At 31.9% G+C, this 21,447-nt stretch overlaps 5 protein-coding genes across 5 annotated transcripts; 3 read left to right on the top strand and 2 right to left on the bottom strand.

Moving 5' to 3' along the window:
- The first annotated feature begins 1,615 nt into the window (after positions 1-1,615).
- On the top strand, positions 1,616-4,681 carry LOC107928474 (calcium-transporting ATPase 2, plasma membrane-type). The gene is made up of 6 exons (XM_016859714.2): positions 1,616-2,320; positions 2,538-2,592; positions 2,683-3,665; positions 3,772-3,810; positions 3,968-4,139; positions 4,314-4,681. The coding sequence occupies exons 1-6, from the start codon at positions 2,147-2,149 to the stop codon at positions 4,589-4,591; spliced, it is 1,701 nt and encodes a 566-aa protein (XP_016715203.1). The 5' UTR covers positions 1,616-2,146; the 3' UTR covers positions 4,592-4,681.
- Positions 4,682-7,717: 3,036 nt separating this feature from the next.
- LOC107928529 (DNA-directed RNA polymerase V subunit 7) lies at positions 7,718-9,717 on the top strand. Its single transcript, XM_016859778.2, has 2 exons — positions 7,718-7,930; positions 8,960-9,717. The coding sequence occupies exon 2, from the start codon at positions 8,962-8,964 to the stop codon at positions 9,511-9,513; it is 552 nt and encodes a 183-aa protein (XP_016715267.1). The 5' UTR covers positions 7,718-7,930; positions 8,960-8,961; the 3' UTR covers positions 9,514-9,717.
- Positions 9,718-11,173: 1,456 nt separating this feature from the next.
- On the top strand, positions 11,174-12,105 carry LOC107928602 (PRA1 family protein D). The gene has a single exon (XM_016859857.2). It carries the CDS (start codon positions 11,311-11,313, stop codon positions 11,860-11,862), a length of 552 nt encoding a protein of 183 aa, XP_016715346.1. The 5' UTR covers positions 11,174-11,310; the 3' UTR covers positions 11,863-12,105.
- Positions 12,106-13,668: 1,563 nt separating this feature from the next.
- LOC107928534 (protein transport protein Sec23A) lies at positions 13,669-16,909 on the bottom strand. The gene is made up of 2 exons (XM_016859784.2): positions 16,024-16,909; positions 13,669-15,576 (listed from the first exon to the last, which is right to left on the bottom strand). Exons 1-2 carry the CDS (start codon positions 16,678-16,680, stop codon positions 13,918-13,920), a joined length of 2,316 nt encoding a protein of 771 aa, XP_016715273.2. The 5' UTR covers positions 16,681-16,909; the 3' UTR covers positions 13,669-13,917.
- Positions 16,910-19,352: 2,443 nt separating this feature from the next.
- Positions 19,353-21,053, bottom strand: LOC107928986 (auxin-responsive protein IAA14-like). Its single transcript, NM_001327295.2, has 5 exons — positions 20,624-21,053; positions 20,329-20,546; positions 20,096-20,231; positions 19,815-19,876; positions 19,353-19,726 (listed from the first exon to the last, which is right to left on the bottom strand). The coding sequence occupies exons 1-5, from the start codon at positions 20,917-20,919 to the stop codon at positions 19,689-19,691; spliced, it is 750 nt and encodes a 249-aa protein (NP_001314224.1). The 5' UTR covers positions 20,920-21,053; the 3' UTR covers positions 19,353-19,688.
- Positions 21,054-21,447: the final 394 nt, after the last annotated feature.

Below are 21,447 nucleotides of genomic sequence, written 5' to 3'. Positions count from 1 at the left end.
ATTTTTATAAAAATAAATAAAAATTAATTTAGGTAGTATTTAGAAAATCACTTAGCAATTGAATTTGGGTGTAATTGCTTGTAATTACACAATTAAGACATATTTAGATAATTATTATAATTGGTGAGTAGATTAGGTGTAATTGGAGCAACCTAATTATATTTTTTAATTCTTAAAAGGGATGAGAATTAGAGTAATTACACCCAAATCCAATCTTTAAAAAATTATTTTTATACGAGACATAAAATTTATATTGTAAATATGTACACGTATGAGTGTTTGGAATGCTTATGGAAAAAAAATGCTAAATTCTAAAATAATATGTTATAAAAATAATTTGTGTTTTTATAAAGTTATAACAAAAATATATTATTTAAATCCTAAAAAAATTCTAAAATTATGGTAAAAAAAATTATTTACATGTTATAAAAGTGTTATAATATATTTATTTTAAATAAATATGATCAAATATAGACATAACTTATTTATGTTCCCATACTATATATCATAAAAATAATATATTTATTCATAAAAAAATGTTATAAATTTTTTATCATAATTTATTTATAAAAAATAATTTTCTAAAGTTATGAAAAATATTATATTATCCAAGTGTTTATGAATATTTTCGACAATTTCTAAAATTATTTTTATAAATATTATATGTTATAAATTCATATTTATAAATGTTATATTATCTATAAAAAGGGATTTAACCTAGAGTCTTTTTTCAAATTAATTTTATATAAATTTTTATAATTAAAATTATAGTTAATTAGACTGTGAACTCAAATATTATAAGGTCAATGCTAATATGCAACTAAAAAGATTTTTCTTGTACCGTATCGTAGGGTATGATACCATTTAATAGAATGATACCAATCACAAACACCATACATATCTCATAAATTTTTTAATTTGAGATCTTTAAGACTTCAAAATATGACTGAGAAGACACTCGTTGCTCTAAAAAAACATTTCTCATATTAACAACATAACTTTAGTATAGCATAAAAATCAATGTTGAATCTTTAATCACAATGAGAATTGAGATAATCCATACTTCGTAAGGTATATGAAAGAAGATCTTGATAATTTTAATGATATGTGTTTAAATTCATACGATTATGAACTCAGTCAATAACCGACATATGATGATAATGAGCATATATTAAATATTAAAGAAGGAATAACACAATAAATATGCACTAGTAATCATACTATCAACTACTTTTTTAAAATAATATATATGATGATTTTGATTTTAATTTTTGTTACTTGTTTAGAAATATTTTTTATCATGCTAATAATTTTGATACTAATTAATATTTTTTAAAATATAAATTATATAACTGTGTAATTACAACTTATAGTACCAAACATAACATGTAGAATTACAATATAATTACATTTTGTTAGCCAAACACGTCTAAAAAATTTCAATTCTTTATAATTACTATCCTAATAATTACACTCTAATTTAATTATTCTCATTTATCCAAACCCTTACACTATGTTTGGTTGGGTGTATTGGATTAGCCAATACACCCCTAATCCGTGGGCCCCACTTAAGCCCCTCTTAAGCAGTTGTTTGGTTCAATGTATTAGCTAATACACCCCTAATACGTTACGGCCCTAATCCCCGAAAATCTCTGTTTTCTAATCCCTGACTCCTCCTCAGTTTACATCCGTTTTAGTTTCACGCCCTAATTTGCCCTCTGTTTCCTGGGTTTGTCTCTCCTTTATCTCTTTCATTGCTTGCTTCGCCTTCGGCCCAATTTCTTGCTTCGCCTTTCGTGCTTAGTTTTGCTGCAAAAATGGAATACTTTTGACTTTAAATCCGTTCCTAAATAGTAGAAGGAAAATACCAGTTCAAACACTCTACTAAACTGCATCAAATTTCGGATCCTCCATTTCTTTAAAAGAATTTTCTCAGTTTCTTTTCTATTCCATTTTGATCTTATTTATTTCCCACCAATTTTTCTCACAAACTTCCGCGTTGCTGTTGCAAGCAGTACCGGAAATTCCCCTCTCTTTTTATCTTTAATCGGTTTCCACAGTTATTTTTCTTCGATTATTTGAATGAAGCTGAGGTAGCTGTTTTAGGAACAAAGGCGATTTGAAACATTTTTGAAAGAAAGGATTGATGGATAGTTATTTGAACCAGAACTTCGATTTGAAATCGAAGCATTCGTCGGATGAAGCATTGGAAAAATGGAGGACAGTTGTTGGTTTCGTGAAGAATCCGAAACGGCGGTTTCGATTCACTGCCAACCTCTCCAAACGTTATGAGGCTGCTGCTATGCGTCGCACTAATCAGGTCCCTTCACTTTTCAATCCACTCTCTCATTTAGAGATTGCTCAAATATCATTTTCAATTTTTCATCATTTTCTAAATGTAGTAAAGATATACTGATTAGTGATTATCATGAGAGAAATGAGCAGAATTTTTTAGTTTTGTTAATTGGCTTTGCGTTTCTAATATGGTAGTAGGATTATGGCAATGTAGAGATTGTTATTATTATGGAAAATTGCAGGAAAAATTGAGAATTGCTGTACTGGTTTCGAAAGCTGCCTTTCAGTTTATATCAGGTGAGACCGTTTGCTGCAAATTCAACTTTGTTCACGTTTTTATTTCGTAAAACGCCTTTGAATATGTATAAATGAATCTTCGTTTTGCAGGTGTACAACCTAGTGACTATGTTGTTCCTGAGCAAGTCATAGCTGCTGGTTTTCAACTTTGTGCTGATGAGTTAGGATCCATTGTGGAAGGCCATGATGTGAAGAAACTAAAGTTTCATGGTGGAGTAAGTGGCATTGCTGAAAAACTCTCCACATCCACCAACACTGGACTAAGTTCTGATGCTGCTTTGTTGAGTAAAAGACAAGAGATTTATGGAATCAATAAGTTTGCTGAGCCTGAAGCTAAGGGATTCTGGGTCTTTGTTTGGGAAGCTCTTCAGGATATGACTCTTATGATCCTTGGGGCATGTGCTATTGTGTCGTTGGTCGTTGGGATAGCAATGGAAGGTTGGCCAGCCGGAGCTCATGATGGACTTGGGATTGTTGCAAGTATCTTATTAGTCGTGTTCGTCACGGCAACCAGCGATTATCGCCAATCTTTGCAGTTTAAGGATTTGGACAAGGAGAAAAAGAAAATCACCATTCAGGTAACAAGAAATGATTGTAGGCAGAAATTATCCATATATGATTTGCTTCCTGGTGATATTGTACACCTTAATATTGGTGACCAAGTCCCTGCTGATGGCCTTTTTGTGTCGGGATTTTCCGTGCTAATCGATGAATCAAGTTTAACAGGGGAGAGTGAGCCAGTAGTGGTGAATGATAAAAACCCTTTTATGCTTTCTGGTACTAAGCTTCAAGATGGATCATGCAAGATGTTGGTTACCACTGTTGGGATGAGAACTCAATGGGGCAAATTGATGGCAACCCTCAGTGAAGGGGGAGATGATGAGACCCCACTGCAGGTGAAATTGAATGGAGTAGCAACTATCATTGGGAAGGTAGGCCTGTTTTTTGCTGTAGTGACTTTTGCCGTAATGGTGCAAGGACTGTTAAGGAGTAAACTGCAAGAAGGGACTATCTGGAGTTGGTCTGGCGATGAGGCACTGAAATTGCTGGAGTTCTTTGCTCAAGTTAATTCCTAAGATTCAGGTGTCCTCCCATTGTTATTTTTGCTTCAAATACCAGTTAGGTGCTTCTAACAAAAGGATAAATCCTGTAATTCATACCTCAATTCTCGTTTTGCAGGTGATAGCTCGATCTTCTCCTATGGACAAGCATACTCTGGTAAAGCAATTGCGAACTGATATTCTTTCATGCGCCTGATACTAGTGTTATGATAATGATTCTTTGTTAGATCCTAGTAAAATATTTTGCTCAAGTATATGTACTGCGTGATATTTACCAAAATCAAGATTCAACTAATCTCAATTCTCAATTCCAGGTGGCTAAGGAGAGTGCTGATGTCATCATTCTTGATGACAATTTCTCAACAATTCTGACAGTGGCCAAATGGGGCCGTTCAGTGTACATAAATATTCAGAAATTTGTACAGTTTCAACTGACTGTCAACATTGTTGCCTTAATTGTTAACTTCTCCTCAGCATGTTTGACAGGTAACAACGGAATATGTTTGCCTACTAATATTTTAAACCAATGTTCTAGCTTCTTTGCAAATGATAATCACTTGAACAGGAATATGAAATATGGTTATGTGTTCATGAGTGTAAGTATCAAGGAAACGAAAACTCCGAACAATATAAAATTTCTCATATTTTCTTATGCTGCAGGGAGTGCTCCTCTGACAGCTGTTCAGCTATTGTGGGTGAATATGATCATGGATACTTTAGGAGCACTTGCACTTGCAACCGAGCCGCCAACCGATCGGGTTCTTCAGCATGCCGATCGCTGCTGCTTTGAAGCTGGTCCCAGTATGAAGCCTATATGCCTGGATTTTGTGAAGAACATCAAGGAAGCCTTAATGTCACTCTTCGTGATGTATAGGGAAGAATTCTTACCAGCACCTGGAATTTACATGAGCTTAGCCTCTACACTATTCATAGTGTGAACCATTACCATTGTGCACCCCTAAATATTGTCTAACTTAATTATTATAACAGTTAACATCATCTGAGAAATAAGCAAAAAGTTGTCTCTACCTTCAAGGAGTTATCATCATTAGGAGAAAAAAAGACCAAGATTCCATCCATTATTAACACTAAGGTAGATCTAGACACCAAATAAAAGTGATGCTGTAGAAACCTATAATCCATCCTTTCTATAATTCCAACGATAGAGCAACAATCATACCCTTCTATTTTCTTCCACCATTTTGATAAATAGTCAAGATGAATGGAAATGCTAAAATACATGAGCGAGAGAAGATTTGCAGGCTACAATCCAACAATATAGGGAGATGCAAGCCTAGAATGAATTACTTTGGGCTCAACTCCGGGAATGCGCCTGATAAGGTTCTTAAGAGATAAAATTTAACCGACGATCAGCGGTATGATGCTTTGAGTAAAATTCCCGATCATCCAACTCAAATGATCGTTTTCTTCAGTTTACCTTCTGTTGCCCGATTGGAATGGGTCAGAAGATTTCTTTCTCACCATTAAATATCAATGTTCAAACTTTTTGATGTTGTAAAACTTTTGAACATATTGATTATGATGTACAATTTCATTTTCATCTAACTTTTTCTTAGTATAAGTTAATTATGTTTATGCAGAATATAATTTTCAAGTTATATATTTAATAATAATTATGTTAATTTATATTTTACAGTATCATATATTATGATTTGAGTAAATTAATATAAGAATATTAATTATTAAGAATTTTATTAAATTATATAGTTTAATTAAAATATATTTAATAATAATTATGTTAATTTATATTTTACAGTATCATATATTATGATTTGAGTAAATTAACATAAGAATATTAATTATTAAGAATTTTATTAAATTATATATTTTAATTAAAATATATTTAATAATAATTATGTTTAAATATGATTAAATTATTTATTATTGATAATAATAATCTTATTATAATTTAAATAACAATAACAATAATCATTTACCAAAACAAATTTATGCTAAGGGTATTCTAGTCATTTTAGTTTTTTTCCATTATGCTATTACACCTCTATTCCATTCAACCAAACACAAGATTACTATTACGCCTCTATTCCATTACATTCAACCAAACAGTGGATTAGCTATTACACCTCTAATCCAATACACCTCTAATCCCAATACACCTCTAATCCAATACGCCTCTAATCCAATACAGCGAACCAAACGTGCCCTTAATTTTCTTTTAACTGTAACTCCGTAGTAGAGTCTTAATAATAAACTTATTATTATTTTCATAAATTTTATTTTATCACGCGCGAATAATTTTCTCTATAATATTTATTTGTTTAATCACAATGAATTATAAAAATACAAAATATCATTCATTTTCAGCATTATACACATAAATCTAAATTTAAAAAAGAAAAATAGTTTGTAAAATATAATTTAATTTATAGTAGAAAGACGTCCGTGATACTCTTATTCATTGTTTTGCATATAAATCCAAGTTAATTCTTTAATTATACAATATAAACTCATTTAACTTGAGTAAGAATTGATCCTAAATATGAAATAATCAAAATTAATAACGACCCAAAAATCTCAAACTCAAAACAATTTCAACTTTTAATTAGTATAACCCGAAACTAAATCAAATGAAACAATCTCAAACTAGAGTTGACAAATGAGTGGGTTTGGATTAGGCTTACTTTGAATTCGAATTTTCTCCGTCTCTAATCAACTCAAACTCGAGCTTTCTCAGGCTTGGATTTTCTCAGGCTCGGGCCCTTTCTGACTTGTATTTTTACAGATTCAAATAATTTTAAAATTTATAAGTTATAAATATTTTAATTCTGAATGTAATAATTTATTTTATATAAAATAATCAAAGTACTTATTATATGTAAAATTTATTATTATATAATATTATATGAATTAGCGAAAATATCTTTTATTTATTATTATTATTATATTATATTGACAAATGAATAAATTTTTATCTTTCTTTTTAAATTTATAAACCTAATACTTATATTCTAAAATATTTATTCCAAAACTCAAACATAGTATATTAAACTCAAACCCAAATAATATATTCATTATTATCCAAACTTAAAATAAACTAATTATAACCTAAATGTCAAGTCCTGAATAAAAAGAAATTAAACCCAATAGCTAACTACAATTTGTAAATTCAAATTTTAATTTTAAAAATAATATTTTATTAAGATATTAAAATTTTAATAATATTTCATATATTGTTAGTTATAATTATAAAAATGTATTTTAATATACTAAATTACACATAACTATTGATACTATATATTTTATTATAATATAATAATAGTTATATATAATAGTAAGACATTATATATTACATATTATTGTTTATTATTATACTAGTTGAAATATGATCTAAATCTCTATTCTTTTCATACATTTGAAAGTTAACCTTTTTACTATATTATATAATGCTATATATCATATCATATAATATATTAATAGTTTATATATATATGTATAAATAATTAAACATTGTAATATCATATAATATTATATATTTTATTATAATCTATATTACAATAATAATTATATATGTATTAATATTATATTATGTATTAGTAATAATTATATAGTAATTATTATTTAATAATTAAAGTTTTGTTTTAAATATTATTATACATATATATGTATAGTATTAAAAATACTTTACATTAAATTAATGTTTTTCAAAAAAATATTTAACTTTATATTTTAACATAAAAATTATTATTAATTACTTTTCCTATTAATAAAATTTTAATATAAATATGTAATACTTATAAATACATTTAAAAAATAAAAATTATTATTTATTTATATTTTAAATAATATCATAAAATTATATTAATTATTAATATCTATTATGATTATTTAGTTATAAAGTTGAGTTTTAAATTAAATTTATCTCTGAGTTTGGATTTATTATGAATTTGAACCTTTTTAAAACTCAAATAATTATGAGTATGGACTAACTATTGGGCTCAGACATATTTTATTAGCTCTATTTAAAAAATTTTAAATATAAATAAATTCAATTTAAAATGATTCAAAAACTTAAAATCGAATGTATCTGTACAATTTATTGCGGTCGGGTTTCAAAAAATCAACTAACCAAAACAAGTCGCCCAAAATAGTGCGCATTTTATCAAACCATAATTCAAAATATCTACGCTGCGCCCACCGTTTCGTTTTCTGATTTCGCAGAGAAAATAGTTGTTTGGCTAGGAGGAAAATAAGAAGAAAAAGAGAAAGCAAGCCTATTCACGATTTCAGCTAAGAAGGTTCTTTCCCTTTAATCCTATTTTAATATATTTCTTTTCCTGAAAAAATACCGTATTTTGTTTTTGCATCGTCAATTGTCTTGTGGTTTATTATTTCGATAAATTTTGGGTGTTTTGTGTAACACTTGAAAGCAATTGTAATTGAACTAAGTGTTTGGGGTTTTGGGTGTTTGATTGCTTTATTTGGTGCAATTGAGATAAATGTTCTTTTTTTTTTGTAATTTGTTGTCCGGTTTAGCATGATGAGAATTCCTGTTTGAAATGTTTGATCTGAATCTATCTAATTTGCAGTGGCTTTTGTCAAATTGATTTGACTGCAACGTGAAAGTTAGATTTAAATGTTGTAAGGCAAATTTTAATGTATTTTGCACAAACAAGAGGTTGTAAATTGCTTAGTTTGATTGATGGAAGTATCTAATTCACTGTCTGAAAACAAAACTTGCACCAAATTTAACCTCTTGCGAACAAGAGGTTGAACTGTTTATACTTTTGTAGGCTTTTTCTCTTCCAATCGGATGGCCCTAGGATCTCTAGTACTTTCAACTTCATGACTGTACTCTGGCCGGCTCCCTATTCATTGCTATGCACCGTTCCTTGGTAATTGCTAGTTTGATCCAGGAAACCTTGGAAAATGAATTTGCTAATGCAAGTTACGATTCAATCAAGAGGAAGAAACTTGTAATATCGTAGTAGCTCATGGTTAATTTGGTTGATTGATCTTTCAATATGCTAATTTCAACAGTTATCGTTCTTTACATTTCTTCTTATCTGAAGAGGCAAATTCTATCTGCCGAGGTTCGAAGAGGAATCTGGCAATTGTAATGGGTGAATATAGATTTCCTTGTTCTTTTTCTTTTTAGTCGATATAATCGACTGATTAGTTTTAGTTCGAACAGATCGTTGCTATTTCTTGATGTTTTTGGTTTGTCATTGGATTTATTTATGTTTTTATTATTGATTTTTACGAGTGCTTAATCTGTTGTGACACCTTTATATTGATTCTGCTTTTCTTTGTCTTTCTGATACAAGACATGTTTTTTGAAGTGGAATTGCAAAGGGATGTGAAGATACATGCTACCAACTTGGATAAACCAGTTTCTCGGAGGTTCATACTGGCATGCCTACTCGACAACCTATTTAAGGAGAAAGCCAGCGAGGATCATGGTTACTTTCTAGCCGTAACTAGGTTGAAAAGCATAGGTAAAGGCAATGTAATGGATGAGTCGGGGAATACGGTTTTCACTGTAGTGTTTACTTGCCGGACGTTCAAACCCTTCCCGGGAGAAGAATTGCAAGGAGTCGTACGCTACATATCTCAACACGGCGTGCTCTTGAAATGCGGACCCATCAGGAATGCTTTTCTCTCGGCTTGGAAAATGTCAAAGTACCAATACATTCCCGGCAAGAAACCAGCCTTCTTAAACAACGAGCTTTCGAAGATTGAGAAAGGCGTCGTGGTTTGTTTCTTGGTGCTTGCTGTAAGATGGATAAATGCAAGTAGGGACTTTGAGATGCTTGCCAGTGTAGATGCTGATTCGCTTGGACCGGTTTCGTTGCCGGGTTCCGATGAATCGGAGCTGTGAATGAATCCTCGTATAGCAAAATTCGTGTTTATATTCGTTGTTCATGTTTTTCTCCCCATTGATGAAGACATGATTTTGGGTAGTAGAAGCAGGTATTTGTATATATTTGTATACAAGCACAAAGTTATATTTTTCAAAATGCTTTCAAAATAGCAAATATTATGAAAAATGAATGTGGAATAATAGTTGTATTTGGTTTTTAAATATAATTTGTCTCATATATCTGTTTTTAAAGATAATTTTTTTATCTGATAATTTCGAATAGAAAACCTCACTAATTGATTTAATGATTTATTTTGTTAAATTTTTTTTGATTAAACTACTAAAATAGTGACTATTGTTTATCTTAGGTTACATTTTAGTCACTTATATTTGAAATGTTATGTTTTATTCACTTACATTAACGTGTTGTAACATTTTAGTCACTGAGCCGTTAATGGTGTAGTAATAAGTTGACGTGGCACTTTAAATCATCATTTTAAATAAAAATTTTAGGTTAAATTATACAATTGATCTCTATTTTTTTTGTTTTGAGTAATTAAATTTTTTATTTATTTTCATTTAACTTTTTTTTTTCTTTGTCTTTTGCTTCTCCATCTCTTTTAATATAGTTTTTATTTATTTATTTATGTTTTCCATTTGTTGAAATTTTTTGTTTATTGAAAAAGAAAAAGCAAAAGTTGAAATTAAAATAAAACTTGCTTCGCATATTCTCTACCAACCATTACAAACCCTCATTATCCATCATTACTTTAATGGATCAATTTGGATCTCTCAAGGACCTAGTCCACAAGCTTGCCTCACTTGAAGACCTCGCCAATCGCGACTTATGGCGGTTCACCCTCGACAAAGTTTCTTGAGCCTATTCTCTTGACCGCTCGAAACTACGTTGTTTCATAGATTCTTCAAACGAGTTCTACATTCTCAATAACTAAAACGATCACCACATGAAACTTACTATCAACTTTACTAAAACCAGTTTGATTTCATTCTCTATTTCTCTCTTCAGTTTATCTATGCTTGACTTCCAATCAAACTTGCTTGAAAATATCCAAGAAGGTTTAGATCAATTTTATATTTAATTAATTTGTTCGTCAAAAAATAAAAGAAAAGAAGAAGAATAATCTACACGATTATGTAAAAGTTTGGAAACAGAAAAAAATTGGTTTGAATGTAAATAAATTAATTTATGTTTTGATTTGGTTAAAAATACTATTTTTATATTGATTAGTTAGATCCAATTTTAGTTTCAGATTTAGGTTATATTCAAATAACAATTTGATTAAGAACAATTTCGAGTGAAATTAAATTTAGAAATCATGTGAATGAAACAAAGACTTAGATTTATTTGGTGGGTAAAGATTATATTTCTTTAGCAAAAAATATGAGAAGAGAGTAAAATAAAAGGGAAGAAAAAAGAAAAAAATAAATAAATAAGAAATAAATAAAAGTATATGAACTATAAAATTAATTAAATTGATTTTATCTAATTTTTAATATTTTTATAATTTAATTAATTAAATTCAACAACTAGTTGAACTGGATAATCGTAGTGGGACCTAATTGAAAATATTATTATTTTAATGAATTATTGATTTTGTTAAGTTATTTTATTTTAATTTTACTAAAGCCAATATAAATTTCAAGCTATTAAAAAAAGTCACTAAAAAATGGTTTAAAAGATAGCTTTGATATTTAAGATGCTAAATTTGACCTTAAAATCTCAGAAAGCAAAGAAACCATTACTACAAGCAACCTCTCTTCGATTTTCTTTGTTTACTTGCTTTTGCCCAAGAAATGTCGTCGTTAATCTCCGGCGTTAAGGGAACCGCCCAATCCCTCACCGCACTCCGCCGTCCGTGGCGGGATTTCTTCGACATCTCGGCCGTCGACCTTCCGTCTTCCACCTCCGACGCTACCACTCGAATTGCCCAAAATTTAACCCATTTCCGCCTTAATTACACCTTAATCCTCCTCTTAATCCTCTTCTTATCCCTAATCTACCACCCTCTTTCTCTCCTTACTTTCCTCGTTATCCTCCTCGCTTGGTTCTTCCTCTACTTCGCCCGCGATCGCGAGGAGCCTGTCGTGATCTTCGGTTTCTTTATCGACGACCGCATAGTTATCGCCGCGCTCTTCGGGTTGACCGTGGCAGGACTCGTTCTGACCGGCGTTTGGGTCAATGTCCTGGTGGCGCTGGCCGTCGGGGTTGGTTTCGTGATCTTGCATGCGGCGTTGAGGAGTACAGACGACTTAGTAATGGACGATTTGGAGTCTCCGTACGGACACGTGCTTGCTGGTGGAGATGACGAGCTTGATAGCCCTAGAGGAGATTACTCTGGTATTTGATTCTTGGGTTTCGTTTTTTTCCCCTTCCTTTAGTTGAACATAGTACATTTGTGGAATTGTTATGCTCTGATTACTCTGGTGGGGCTGACGAGCTTGATAGTCTCATTATTGACAATGAAAAATATCCGAAATTACCGGGTTCCCCCCCCCCTCCTACGAACTCTTGCATACTTTCAATATTCTTGAACTGTTATGCTCTGAAATTAGTTTCAAATGGAAGTGGTTGCTGTTATTTTGGTTGAATTTGGAAAGAAGCAAAATTTAACGTAATGATAGTGTTAGGGTTCTTTATTTTACAGTGATTAGTTGCGATAGCATTCATTACATTTGCAACCTGAATCAATAACCCTATTAGTAATAGTACTATTAAGCTTGCTGGAAGTTGAGAATTGGGTACAAACCACAGAATGAGGATATTATGACTTTTGTAATGCTGTGAAAGATGAACCTGTAAAGCATCTGTTTTGTTATTCTGAAATGTTGATTTCACCATTTTATGAAGATGGTATCTGGTATTAGTATACTATACTGGTTCTGTGTGCCTCTTGGCTGCCTATGTTCATTGTATGATTCCAAGCTTTTAAGTTGTTCCTATGAAGCTTAAGAGATTGTCCTTGGTATTGTCTAGTTTTTTAGTCAATGGCACAAGTTGCACTAAACATTTCACTCATATTACTTCTCATTAATGCTGTAAAGTACTATGGAGTCTACTAGGAGTCGGATTGTATTTTGCTCTTCTATTAAAAAGATGGGCAAAGTCTCTATATATTATATTAAAGAGCAAATTGGTCTTTTCTGTTAAAAATTTCATCCATTTGTACTGTTAAAAACTGTCACAGTTGAAATAGATGAAACTTTTAACAAAAGGACCAGTTTACTTTTTGATATAATGTACAAGACTAATTTGCCCATTATTTGAGTAAAGAAGGTAAAATACAATCTGACTCCTAATACAAGAGCCTTCATGATATTTTTACCCATAACTGTTTATGGCATTTTCTACGCTCTATTGTAGCGTGGATTGCCTAAAGGGGTACCTTGAGTGATTGTCTGAAATGCTTCTATTTTTTCCTCTGTTACTCGAACATAGGTGTGATATGTTCGAGTTAGAAATGAGTATGAGTTTGATATGTTTCAAGATTTTCATGTATTTAGCGGAGGATCATATTCCGGACATATGTTAGACATGATATTTAAAGAAAAATGAAATTCTATGTGATGATAGAGTTGTCTGCAAAGAGATATCCATTCGTATGCTTAATTTTAAGTTCCCTCGTCAATCAAATACGTTTTTTGGTTAGTTTTTGTACTCTACGAGAATTGTGAATTTAATCTTGTAGTTTAATATGGCCATGTTTAGTTTTTGTATTTTTCAGATTTTTAAAATTTTAGTCTTCACTAATCAATAACAGTTAAATTCATTAAATTAAGTTTTATTATTTTCAAAATCTGATGTGTCAAATATATTGTTATGTATGTAATGCCATATTAACTTGTTATTTTTAAATATTACTCACTAAAAATTTAATTAATAGATTAATGAAATTTCGAATTTTGAAAAATATTGAGACTTAGAATGATCTAATTGGATAATATAGCTTGAATTTACAACTGTGCGCATAATACAAAACTAGCAATTGAAATTAATCAAATAAATTTAATTGTTATTGTTTGGGTTATAACTAAAATTTCAAATTTTAAAAAGTAAAAAATTACAATTGACTAGTTCAAAAAATATAAACTAAAATTGATTAAACTAAAAATATAAAGACTAAATTTACAATTTTTACAAAATACAAAGACTAATAATAGAATTTACCCTATGTTTTTCATTGACTTTTTTTTTTGTCACAAAATAACATTTTCATTAAGGAGTAAAATGTTAGTCTTGAGCATCCACAACATCTTTGCTCAAAATATACAAAAAAATATACAATGAAAAATCACTTTGTTCCTCGTTGATTCAAAAGTTCGACCACTAGTTTACTAAAGAGATGCTTTAATCAAAATACATATGTAGCTCCAAAGAGATGGTGTATACAAAATCCCAGTAAATTAGCCCTGCACTGCAAGGGCTTGCAAATGATCTATGAAAACTTGTAAGCTCAAATCATCTGTAAATATAATGTCTGAACCATCCGTGTACGTTGAATCTTGAGTAACCGATGGATTTAACTTGGCAAGAAGAAACCTTGCTTGACTGCTATGCTGGTCGCATTTAATAAGCTTCGGTGGTGGAACTCGTCCTGCCACCAACTGACCTGCATCCAGCTCCGGTGCTTCAAACAACTTTCTTAGATTCCCATGATTTGGGTCTTTATCGTAACCGAGCTTTCTCCATTGAGCAATCTTGGATCCATAATGAATAACCACGCAAAAGTACGAGTCAAAGAGTAAAATAACATCCGGGGATATAGAACGAATGTCTAAGAGAACCGGAACCGGAGGTCCATCGAAAGAATATTGTAGGAGTGTGGGTTGGATCATGACAATAGAATCTGTAACTCCTTCACGATTCAGCATCAGTCGAAAGAAAGCAGTCTCGTCGGGAGTGCTGTTAAAGACATCGAGAAATTGGGACCTTCTTAAATAGAATATGAATTGAGGGTAAAGTGAGAAGTTCGATGAAAGACGAAAAGACGAAGGATCTTCCTGTATATAGTCTCCAAACTTGGAAGCAAAACGAATAAGGTTATCGTCCAACCATCTGATAACATCTCTAGCTTGACATGTTTCTGCTCGATGGATAGCAAGTCGGGCCATAACTGAAGTTGCTGCTTCCTGATCAAACCCGGCACGAATATCTGGTGACTGCTTTGCAACCCATCTTCTTGCAGCGGTTGTCACCCGTCTTCGAATTCCCATGTTCCCATCTCTATAGCGTGTTATGAACTGTACCAAGAACGCAGCGCCGGGTTGAGGTTTATGCTCATAGTTTACTTGGAAGAAGAAAGCAATACATGTTTTACTAGTAAGTGTACCCAGCTTCCATATATATGTACCACCATCCCCGATCTCATTCTCGCTCACCAAATTATTTGTTTTCCGAAGAGAGATGCAAGGTCCGAGGGCTCCACAGATTTTTACATCTTTAGAAGTCACTATCTCGATGGTTGCATCGAAATACATCTTCAAGTTCCCTGCTTCATCGCGACTAAATATATGACGCATGCATTTTCGGAATTGATCGGATTCAAAAGACTCCCCTAAAATCATAAACCCACCTGAACTCTCAACAGGAACTTTTAGCTCCGCTGCTCCACATTGATCCAGAGAACAAGCGAACAAATCAAGAACAATGGATGAATCACATAGTCTCTGCGATAATCTCTTATAAAAGTTGCTAGATTTCCAATAATACGGTGCCTGACCATTTATGAGATCCTTATGATTCCTAATAGCAATAGCACGATCTGAGTCAACAACAATTCCAGGGCCCCGAGTAGCAGGTCCGGAAGTGAAGACCATGATCCTGGCCCCTGTGTTAACCAAACATCCTTCCAAAAGTCCGAGTGCAGTAGATATTGCCACTCCAGTTGATCTCTGAGGCCGATGACCTGGTGTCACCTGCGCAAAGGAATGGATCTCCTCAATCGCAGATGTTATACTGAACTCACATTCAGATATAGGCAGTAGAAAACTCTGCTTTTGGATAACCAGACTCTTCCCAAGTTGCTGTAGCTTCTTACCACCGATTCCAAGAAACTTTTGTATCTGAAATGCATCCAAATCACACTACAACTTAAAGATGTACCAAAACAGAAAAAAACAGAAAAAAGGCTGATTGCCAGGGTAACAAGCTCGAGAAGTTTAGGTTATCTTTCACACATACACTCAGCTCCTCCTCTCTTAAACATAATCTAACTACTTAAACAGTCACCACTCTCATCTTTTAATGGAAAAGAAATTCTTTTCCGTACTTTCTAAGCAACCAAACAGTCCTCACCATTGCTAACAAAATACATTCACTACCAACATACCAATACACTCAAACTTTCAATTTAGCATCCAAATTACAGTAAAATAATTGCAGAAGCTAACAATATATATAATTATTGATCACATTGCATGATTGATTACCATAACAAACGATTTGAGACTAGCATAAAAAAATTGGGTCTTTGAGCTTTTTGTTTTGTTTTGTTTTTTATTTTTAACTACCTGCTGGGAAGAAAGCTCGCGATCACCATGAAACACGACGACCCTCGAACACTCAGAAAACCCAAGGTCATACACATTCACCATCGCATCAAATGTAACCAAAGCAACCAACGCGCTCTCCGGCAACTGTTCCACCACGCGCAGCAACTCACTCTTAACCCCTCTCAACTCCTCTTCTTCCATACACATATCGATCACGAACACAAACGCCGGCCCTCTGCCCCATGCTTCTCCGCCCATCGATGACGCCATCGACGACAACGAAGACGACGAAAGCGATGTCCCCATAGGTGTGGTAACGGGATTAACGGTCCTCGCGTATTCAACGGAGCTGTAATTGGGGAAGAGTTCGGCGGGGAGGTTGGATTCTTCGAGGGAAGAAGAGTAAGTTCGAGGGAAAGAGTTTTTGGAGAAGCAGAAAGAACAATACCAGACACGGCAGGTGTAATCGACGCGCGCGTACGGGTTCAAAACGGCGCCGCACTTGGAACAAATGAGAGGGTCGTAAGGGAGGATTGGGAGCTCCGAGAACTCCGTCAACGGCGTGCACATGACGGCGAGTGGGATCGTTAATGAGGAAGCGTCAGGTTTTGTTGTGGGCCATGAATGCCACGGCCACCGTAGGCCCTCGATTGCTTCTAGTTCGTTGAAATCCATTAGAAGGATTTAATTTTTACTTTTGATTTTGTAGCTTGGGTGAGAGAGATGGGGTTTGTTTGGATAAAGAGAAAGTCAGGAAAAGTGGGGGAAAGCTATCGGGGAATTGATCGGAAGTTAATGTTGGCGGCCGGCCGATGATGTATTTTTCATCATTCATTTTTTGGGGGTTTTGGCTTTGGACTTAAGCAAGCTCTTTACTCAGACCCCCACCTTTTTTATTATTCATTTTTCTTCTTTATTACTATTTCTCCTCCTTTAAACTTTCAATTTCTATTTTCAAAATAAAATTCTAATTTTTATGAAAATAATTATTTTATTTATTTATAGAAAGCTAATTACTTTTCGGACCAATGTATTATTTACGTCCGATTTTAGAAAATTGCAATATATTTTATTACTGCTTCTTAAAGGTAAAAAATATTTTACTACTGTAATCAAATAAGTATTGAGAGAATTTTTACTTTATTTAAAATCTTAGGCAGCTTAGTTTCGAAATAATTAAAATCAAATATGATTATCAAATATTGAGAATTTAAAAAAACATATCTATATTTAGTTTGGAGTAGAGTCTTAAAGAATTTTTCAAGCAAGATTCTAGCCAAGTAACCCTTATATATTACTCTTTAAAAAAATAAAATATTTTACAAAAATTCAAATCAATATTTATATTTTTTTGTAATTAAGTTTAATGAAATATATTTTTAAAATTATTTAATTTAAAATTGGATCAATTCTAAAAAGAAATTATCTAAGCTTGAAACGAATTGAATAAACCACTCGACATGTGAATAAGTCTAATTAAAAAATGTTAAGTTATTCCCATTTGGGTTCTAACTCTTTTTTAGTTGAAATTGGAATATTTACCGTCAGTAGTAATTATTAATTCCCTCACCGTGAATGTGAAGATCAAATTAGGGTTCTAACTTTGAGTTTAGATTGTTGGGCCATTTGGTTTAAGCAAACATCTCTTTGCTCTAGGTTTTAATTTTTAGGTTTAGTAATTAGATTGTTTTTAGGTTTAGTATTCGGGTATCAATTCAGTTAGAAAGATTACAAAAATATTTTTTTACAATTAAAATAAGGTATATTATTTGAGGGCATTTTAATCTTTTTATTTTTAAAAATATCAATAAAAATTTACTTGTAATTTTATTTGAACCTATGCTCTTTATATTGACAAAATATTAATCTTAGCATTAAACTAAAACTATATTTCAATATAATATTTATATTTTCATTGTATTATACATATTTTATTACCTCCATCAATTGTATATCTATACTATTATTCAAGCTCCTGACTGAGTTAATGTCATGAATCAATCAGACACTAACTCGGTTAAGAAATTATAAAAATGTTCTTCCATAATTAAAATAAATTATTATACATTTCATTATTTGTTGTATGCTATTTTTAAACACCACTTAATGTTCTAAGTACGTAATTTCCATACGTAGATGCGTGTAATAGAATTTCTAATACATTTATGATAACTAGGTTTTATTTTACCCATTAAATTTGGATTTTGTTTAAAATTAAGGAACCATTCAATAAACTTGGCTTTATTATTAAAGAGATTTTGTGTTTCATTTCTTTCGAGATCAGTTTATTGAATGTTTAAAAAACAATAAATTCAGGTAACAAAATTCGTTTTAAAAGTATATGAGAAAACAAATTGTGCATAATATATGTTAACAATTATGTTACATAATTTATGTTTATATGATTTGGAAAAAAATATACATAATGTACACAAATTGCCCAATCTACTACAGCTGCAAATATGGATAGCATTTGTTGAGTCATTGAGGGTTTTTCAGTGAACGAAACTTCTCAAGGTTCCAAGAATGGGTGTATATTCCTAATACTAATAAGACATTTTTTTATTTAAGATTATAAAATATATAAATATTAATAATTTTTAAATTATTCTTAAATAGTAAAATGAGCCCAACCGAGTCCAACGAGTGACTCAATTCATAAACCCATAGAGTAATTAAAACCATCTCTAAAGCACAATTAGCTCAAGTTGTAGGACTATCTTGCGGCACTAATAAGAGAAAGAGGTATCAATTTTTTTATTTTTATTTTGAAAAAATCTCATTAAAACTTTAGAAATTTTAATTAATTGAATAGTAATTTGGTTGACTGAACTAACAGATCTGCTAATGTCCCTGAATCATTGAATATTACTGTTTGTTACAGTTAAAAGGAATGATTGAAATACAGAAGCTGTATTTTTGCTGCTCTTCCACATGGCATGAGTTAGTACATAAAATGGCCAAATTGCATATATATTATATATCAAATATATTGAACATGAGATTACATCACAATGCCAGATCCAAAAAATATATATAAAATTAAAGATAAATGGAACCATAAGGAACAGGTTTATAAAAATAAACCCAAAATGTTGGTGATCCCCATAGAAATCAATTAATATAATAAAGCATAAACTAATGGCAATGAATGAATGCCCCCAACAGCTTCCACATGGTCATGTTCCCCATCTCTCTTGGGGGTCCTCAATTTCTAATATTTTATTTATAATAAAAAACCCCATATTAATACAAGAACAATATATATGGAATTATACTTGATATGAAGAATCTTTTTGATTTGGGAAGGGAAAAAAAGTACCATTAGCATTAAAACTGAGTGGGGGTAGAAGAAAAAGGAATAATAATTATAAAACACACACACACACATAAACAATAAGCTATGACAACAAAGACAATAGCAAAAAAAAAAAAAAAAACATGGTGAAATTATTAAAACAAAGCCCCCATCATCAGCAACAAAACAAGCCAGCAATATATAAGGTTAAGTTTATTGCTTCTTGTACATTACAAAGACGTCCCCATGATTTCTTCTTTTTGCATATCTATATATACCAAATATAAATATAAATATATATATATAAACATTAAAAAAACATAAAACACATCCCAATAAGAAGGCTCCCTCTCCTAGCCTTTTGCTCAATTCCAGGATCTTGTTTTTAGGCTCTGCTCTTGCATTTCTCCATTGCTCTTGGTGCTGAAAATATAATATATAGTTTTTTTATATCATTAAAAGTGGCTGTAATATATGATGCAAAACGTAAATTAATGAATAGAAAACATACCGAGACCAATTGCTTCGGATCCTTTCATTATGCGTAAGCGCTTGCATGAGTCAACAAACATCCTATTGAGAAATTAAGCAAAAGATTGAAATATATTGACGGATGGATGGCTTGTAATGAAGGCTAGCATATGTATTTAGTCAAAGGTATTTAGTTGATTTATTTTAATAAACTTATAAGCTTTTAGGGTTTTATATATATTTTTATACTTTGGGGGAAAAGCGAACTTCAATATGCTAAATTGAATAGGGAATTTGAGTATTTATAGTATAAGAACTTACTGCCATGGGACATCACCAACTAGCATCCAATCGCCATCTTTATCTTCATAACTTGGCACATAATCAGAACTGTTGAGAAGATCCATCAACTTGCTTTCATTCATGAAATCTATCATTCCTTGAGGTCCATAATTACCTTTTAAAAAAAAAAAACAAAACCAAATAAATCTCAAAATTCATGTACATAATAATAATCACACATGCATATGATGAAAAACTACATGTTGACTTACCCATAGTGAAAGAGCTAAACATCTTAGCCAAGGCATCGGATAACTCTTGGTAACTCTTATACATCTTCAAATCAACTTTTCTCAGATATGGTGCACCATCCATACTCACTTTCACCAAAGCTGCACCACTATTCCCACTTTCTTCACTGCTGTTCTTCTGGTTAGCCATTATGTTCTTCCTATATGATCGAACTGGTGGCCAACCCACCACTTGTGCCCTGTAAAAAAAAGACCCATGTTAAAAAAGAACCCTAAACAAAAACTGGGTTTGGTCGGTCTTATAATTATGACTTACTTGGCAGGAGGTTTTGCAGGATCTTTGGCAGAACCTGATTTTTCCTTAGAACCGTTGTCATCAAGGTTCTTGTTTAGATCCATGGTAGATTCTTTGGATTGAAGATTAAGCTTCAAATCAACAGTCTCAGAGAAGCCTCTCTTGCCATTAGTCTTTGGGGAAGAAGAACTTTCCGTTTCATTACCTGCAGCAACAACAGCGATTCCACCGGGCAAACCAAGACACAGTTCGGTCTCTTTGAAGTTCAAATCATGCTCGGTTCCAAGCATGTTAGCCATTTTTCGACCAACTTCCATTGAAACAAAACAACTTGCTTCGACCCTTTTCTTTGATCTATCTTTAGATCCTATTTGTATAGCTTTGGCTTCAGTTTCCTCTTGTTCTTTGATCTGTTTGGTAATTGGTTTGGTTATGGTATTATGTGAAAATTTGGGGGGGGGGGGACAAAGAGAAAGAACGAAACCCCTCAATAATATAAACTGTGGGGGCGAAGCTTGTATGGCTGCATGTGTATGTCACATCAAATTCATGATCAATGGTTTATCAACACGTGGAAGGAGATGGGACGTTGGATCTTCAACACTCCCCCACACAAAAAACCAACTTCCATTGATGAACGTGATTCGATTCTTGAAGGGAAGGCTTGTAAATTGGTCAACTATGTATCACATGCAAATGTATATGTATTTCGAAGAAATAAACACAAATATTTATTTTATAAATTATAACATCAAAATTAAATTTCTAAAGTAGTTTAAATTCAATTTAAACGGTTTTAAACCAGTTTTTACCCGGTTCGATTGGTTTTATCCATTCATTCCTTC

This window comes from Gossypium hirsutum, chromosome A09 (assembly GCF_007990345.1).
Source record: "Gossypium hirsutum isolate 1008001.06 chromosome A09, Gossypium_hirsutum_v2.1, whole genome shotgun sequence".
In the NCBI taxonomy this organism is placed as follows: domain Eukaryota; kingdom Viridiplantae; phylum Streptophyta; class Magnoliopsida; order Malvales; family Malvaceae; genus Gossypium; species Gossypium hirsutum.
Note: the sequence above shows the minus strand (reverse complement) of the source record. Positions and strands in the feature narration are given on the sequence as shown.

Coding starts and splice junctions, on each gene's coding strand:
- LOC107928474 (XM_016859714.2), top strand. CDS start 2,147: ATGGATAGTTATTTGAACCAGAACTTCGATTTGAAATCGAAGCATTCG. Junction 2,593..2,682: donor TGCCTTTCAGTTTATATCAG/GTGAGACCGTTT, acceptor TTCGTTTTGCAG/GTGTACAACCTAGTGACTAT. Junction 3,666..3,771: donor TCTTTGCTCAAGTTAATTCC/TAAGATTCAGGT, acceptor CTCGTTTTGCAG/GTGATAGCTCGATCTTCTCC.
- LOC107928529 (XM_016859778.2), top strand. CDS start 8,962: ATGTTTTTTGAAGTGGAATTGCAAAGGGATGTGAAGATACATGCTACC.
- LOC107928602 (XM_016859857.2), top strand. CDS start 11,311: ATGTCGTCGTTAATCTCCGGCGTTAAGGGAACCGCCCAATCCCTCACC.
- LOC107928534 (XM_016859784.2), bottom strand. CDS start 16,680: ATGGATTTCAACGAACTAGAAGCAATCGAGGGCCTACGGTGGCCGTGG. Junction 15,577..16,023: donor GCGAGCTTTCTTCCCAGCAG/GTAGTTAAAAAT, acceptor GATGCATTTCAG/ATACAAAAGTTTCTTGGAAT.
- LOC107928986 (NM_001327295.2), bottom strand. CDS start 20,919: ATGGAAGTTGGTCGAAAAATGGCTAACATGCTTGGAACCGAGCATGAT. Junction 20,547..20,623: donor CCTGCAAAACCTCCTGCCAA/GTAAGTCATAAT, acceptor TTTTTTTTACAG/GGCACAAGTGGTGGGTTGGC. Junction 20,232..20,328: donor GTTTAGCTCTTTCACTATGG/GTAAGTCAACAT, acceptor TTTTTTTAAAAG/GTAATTATGGACCTCAAGGA.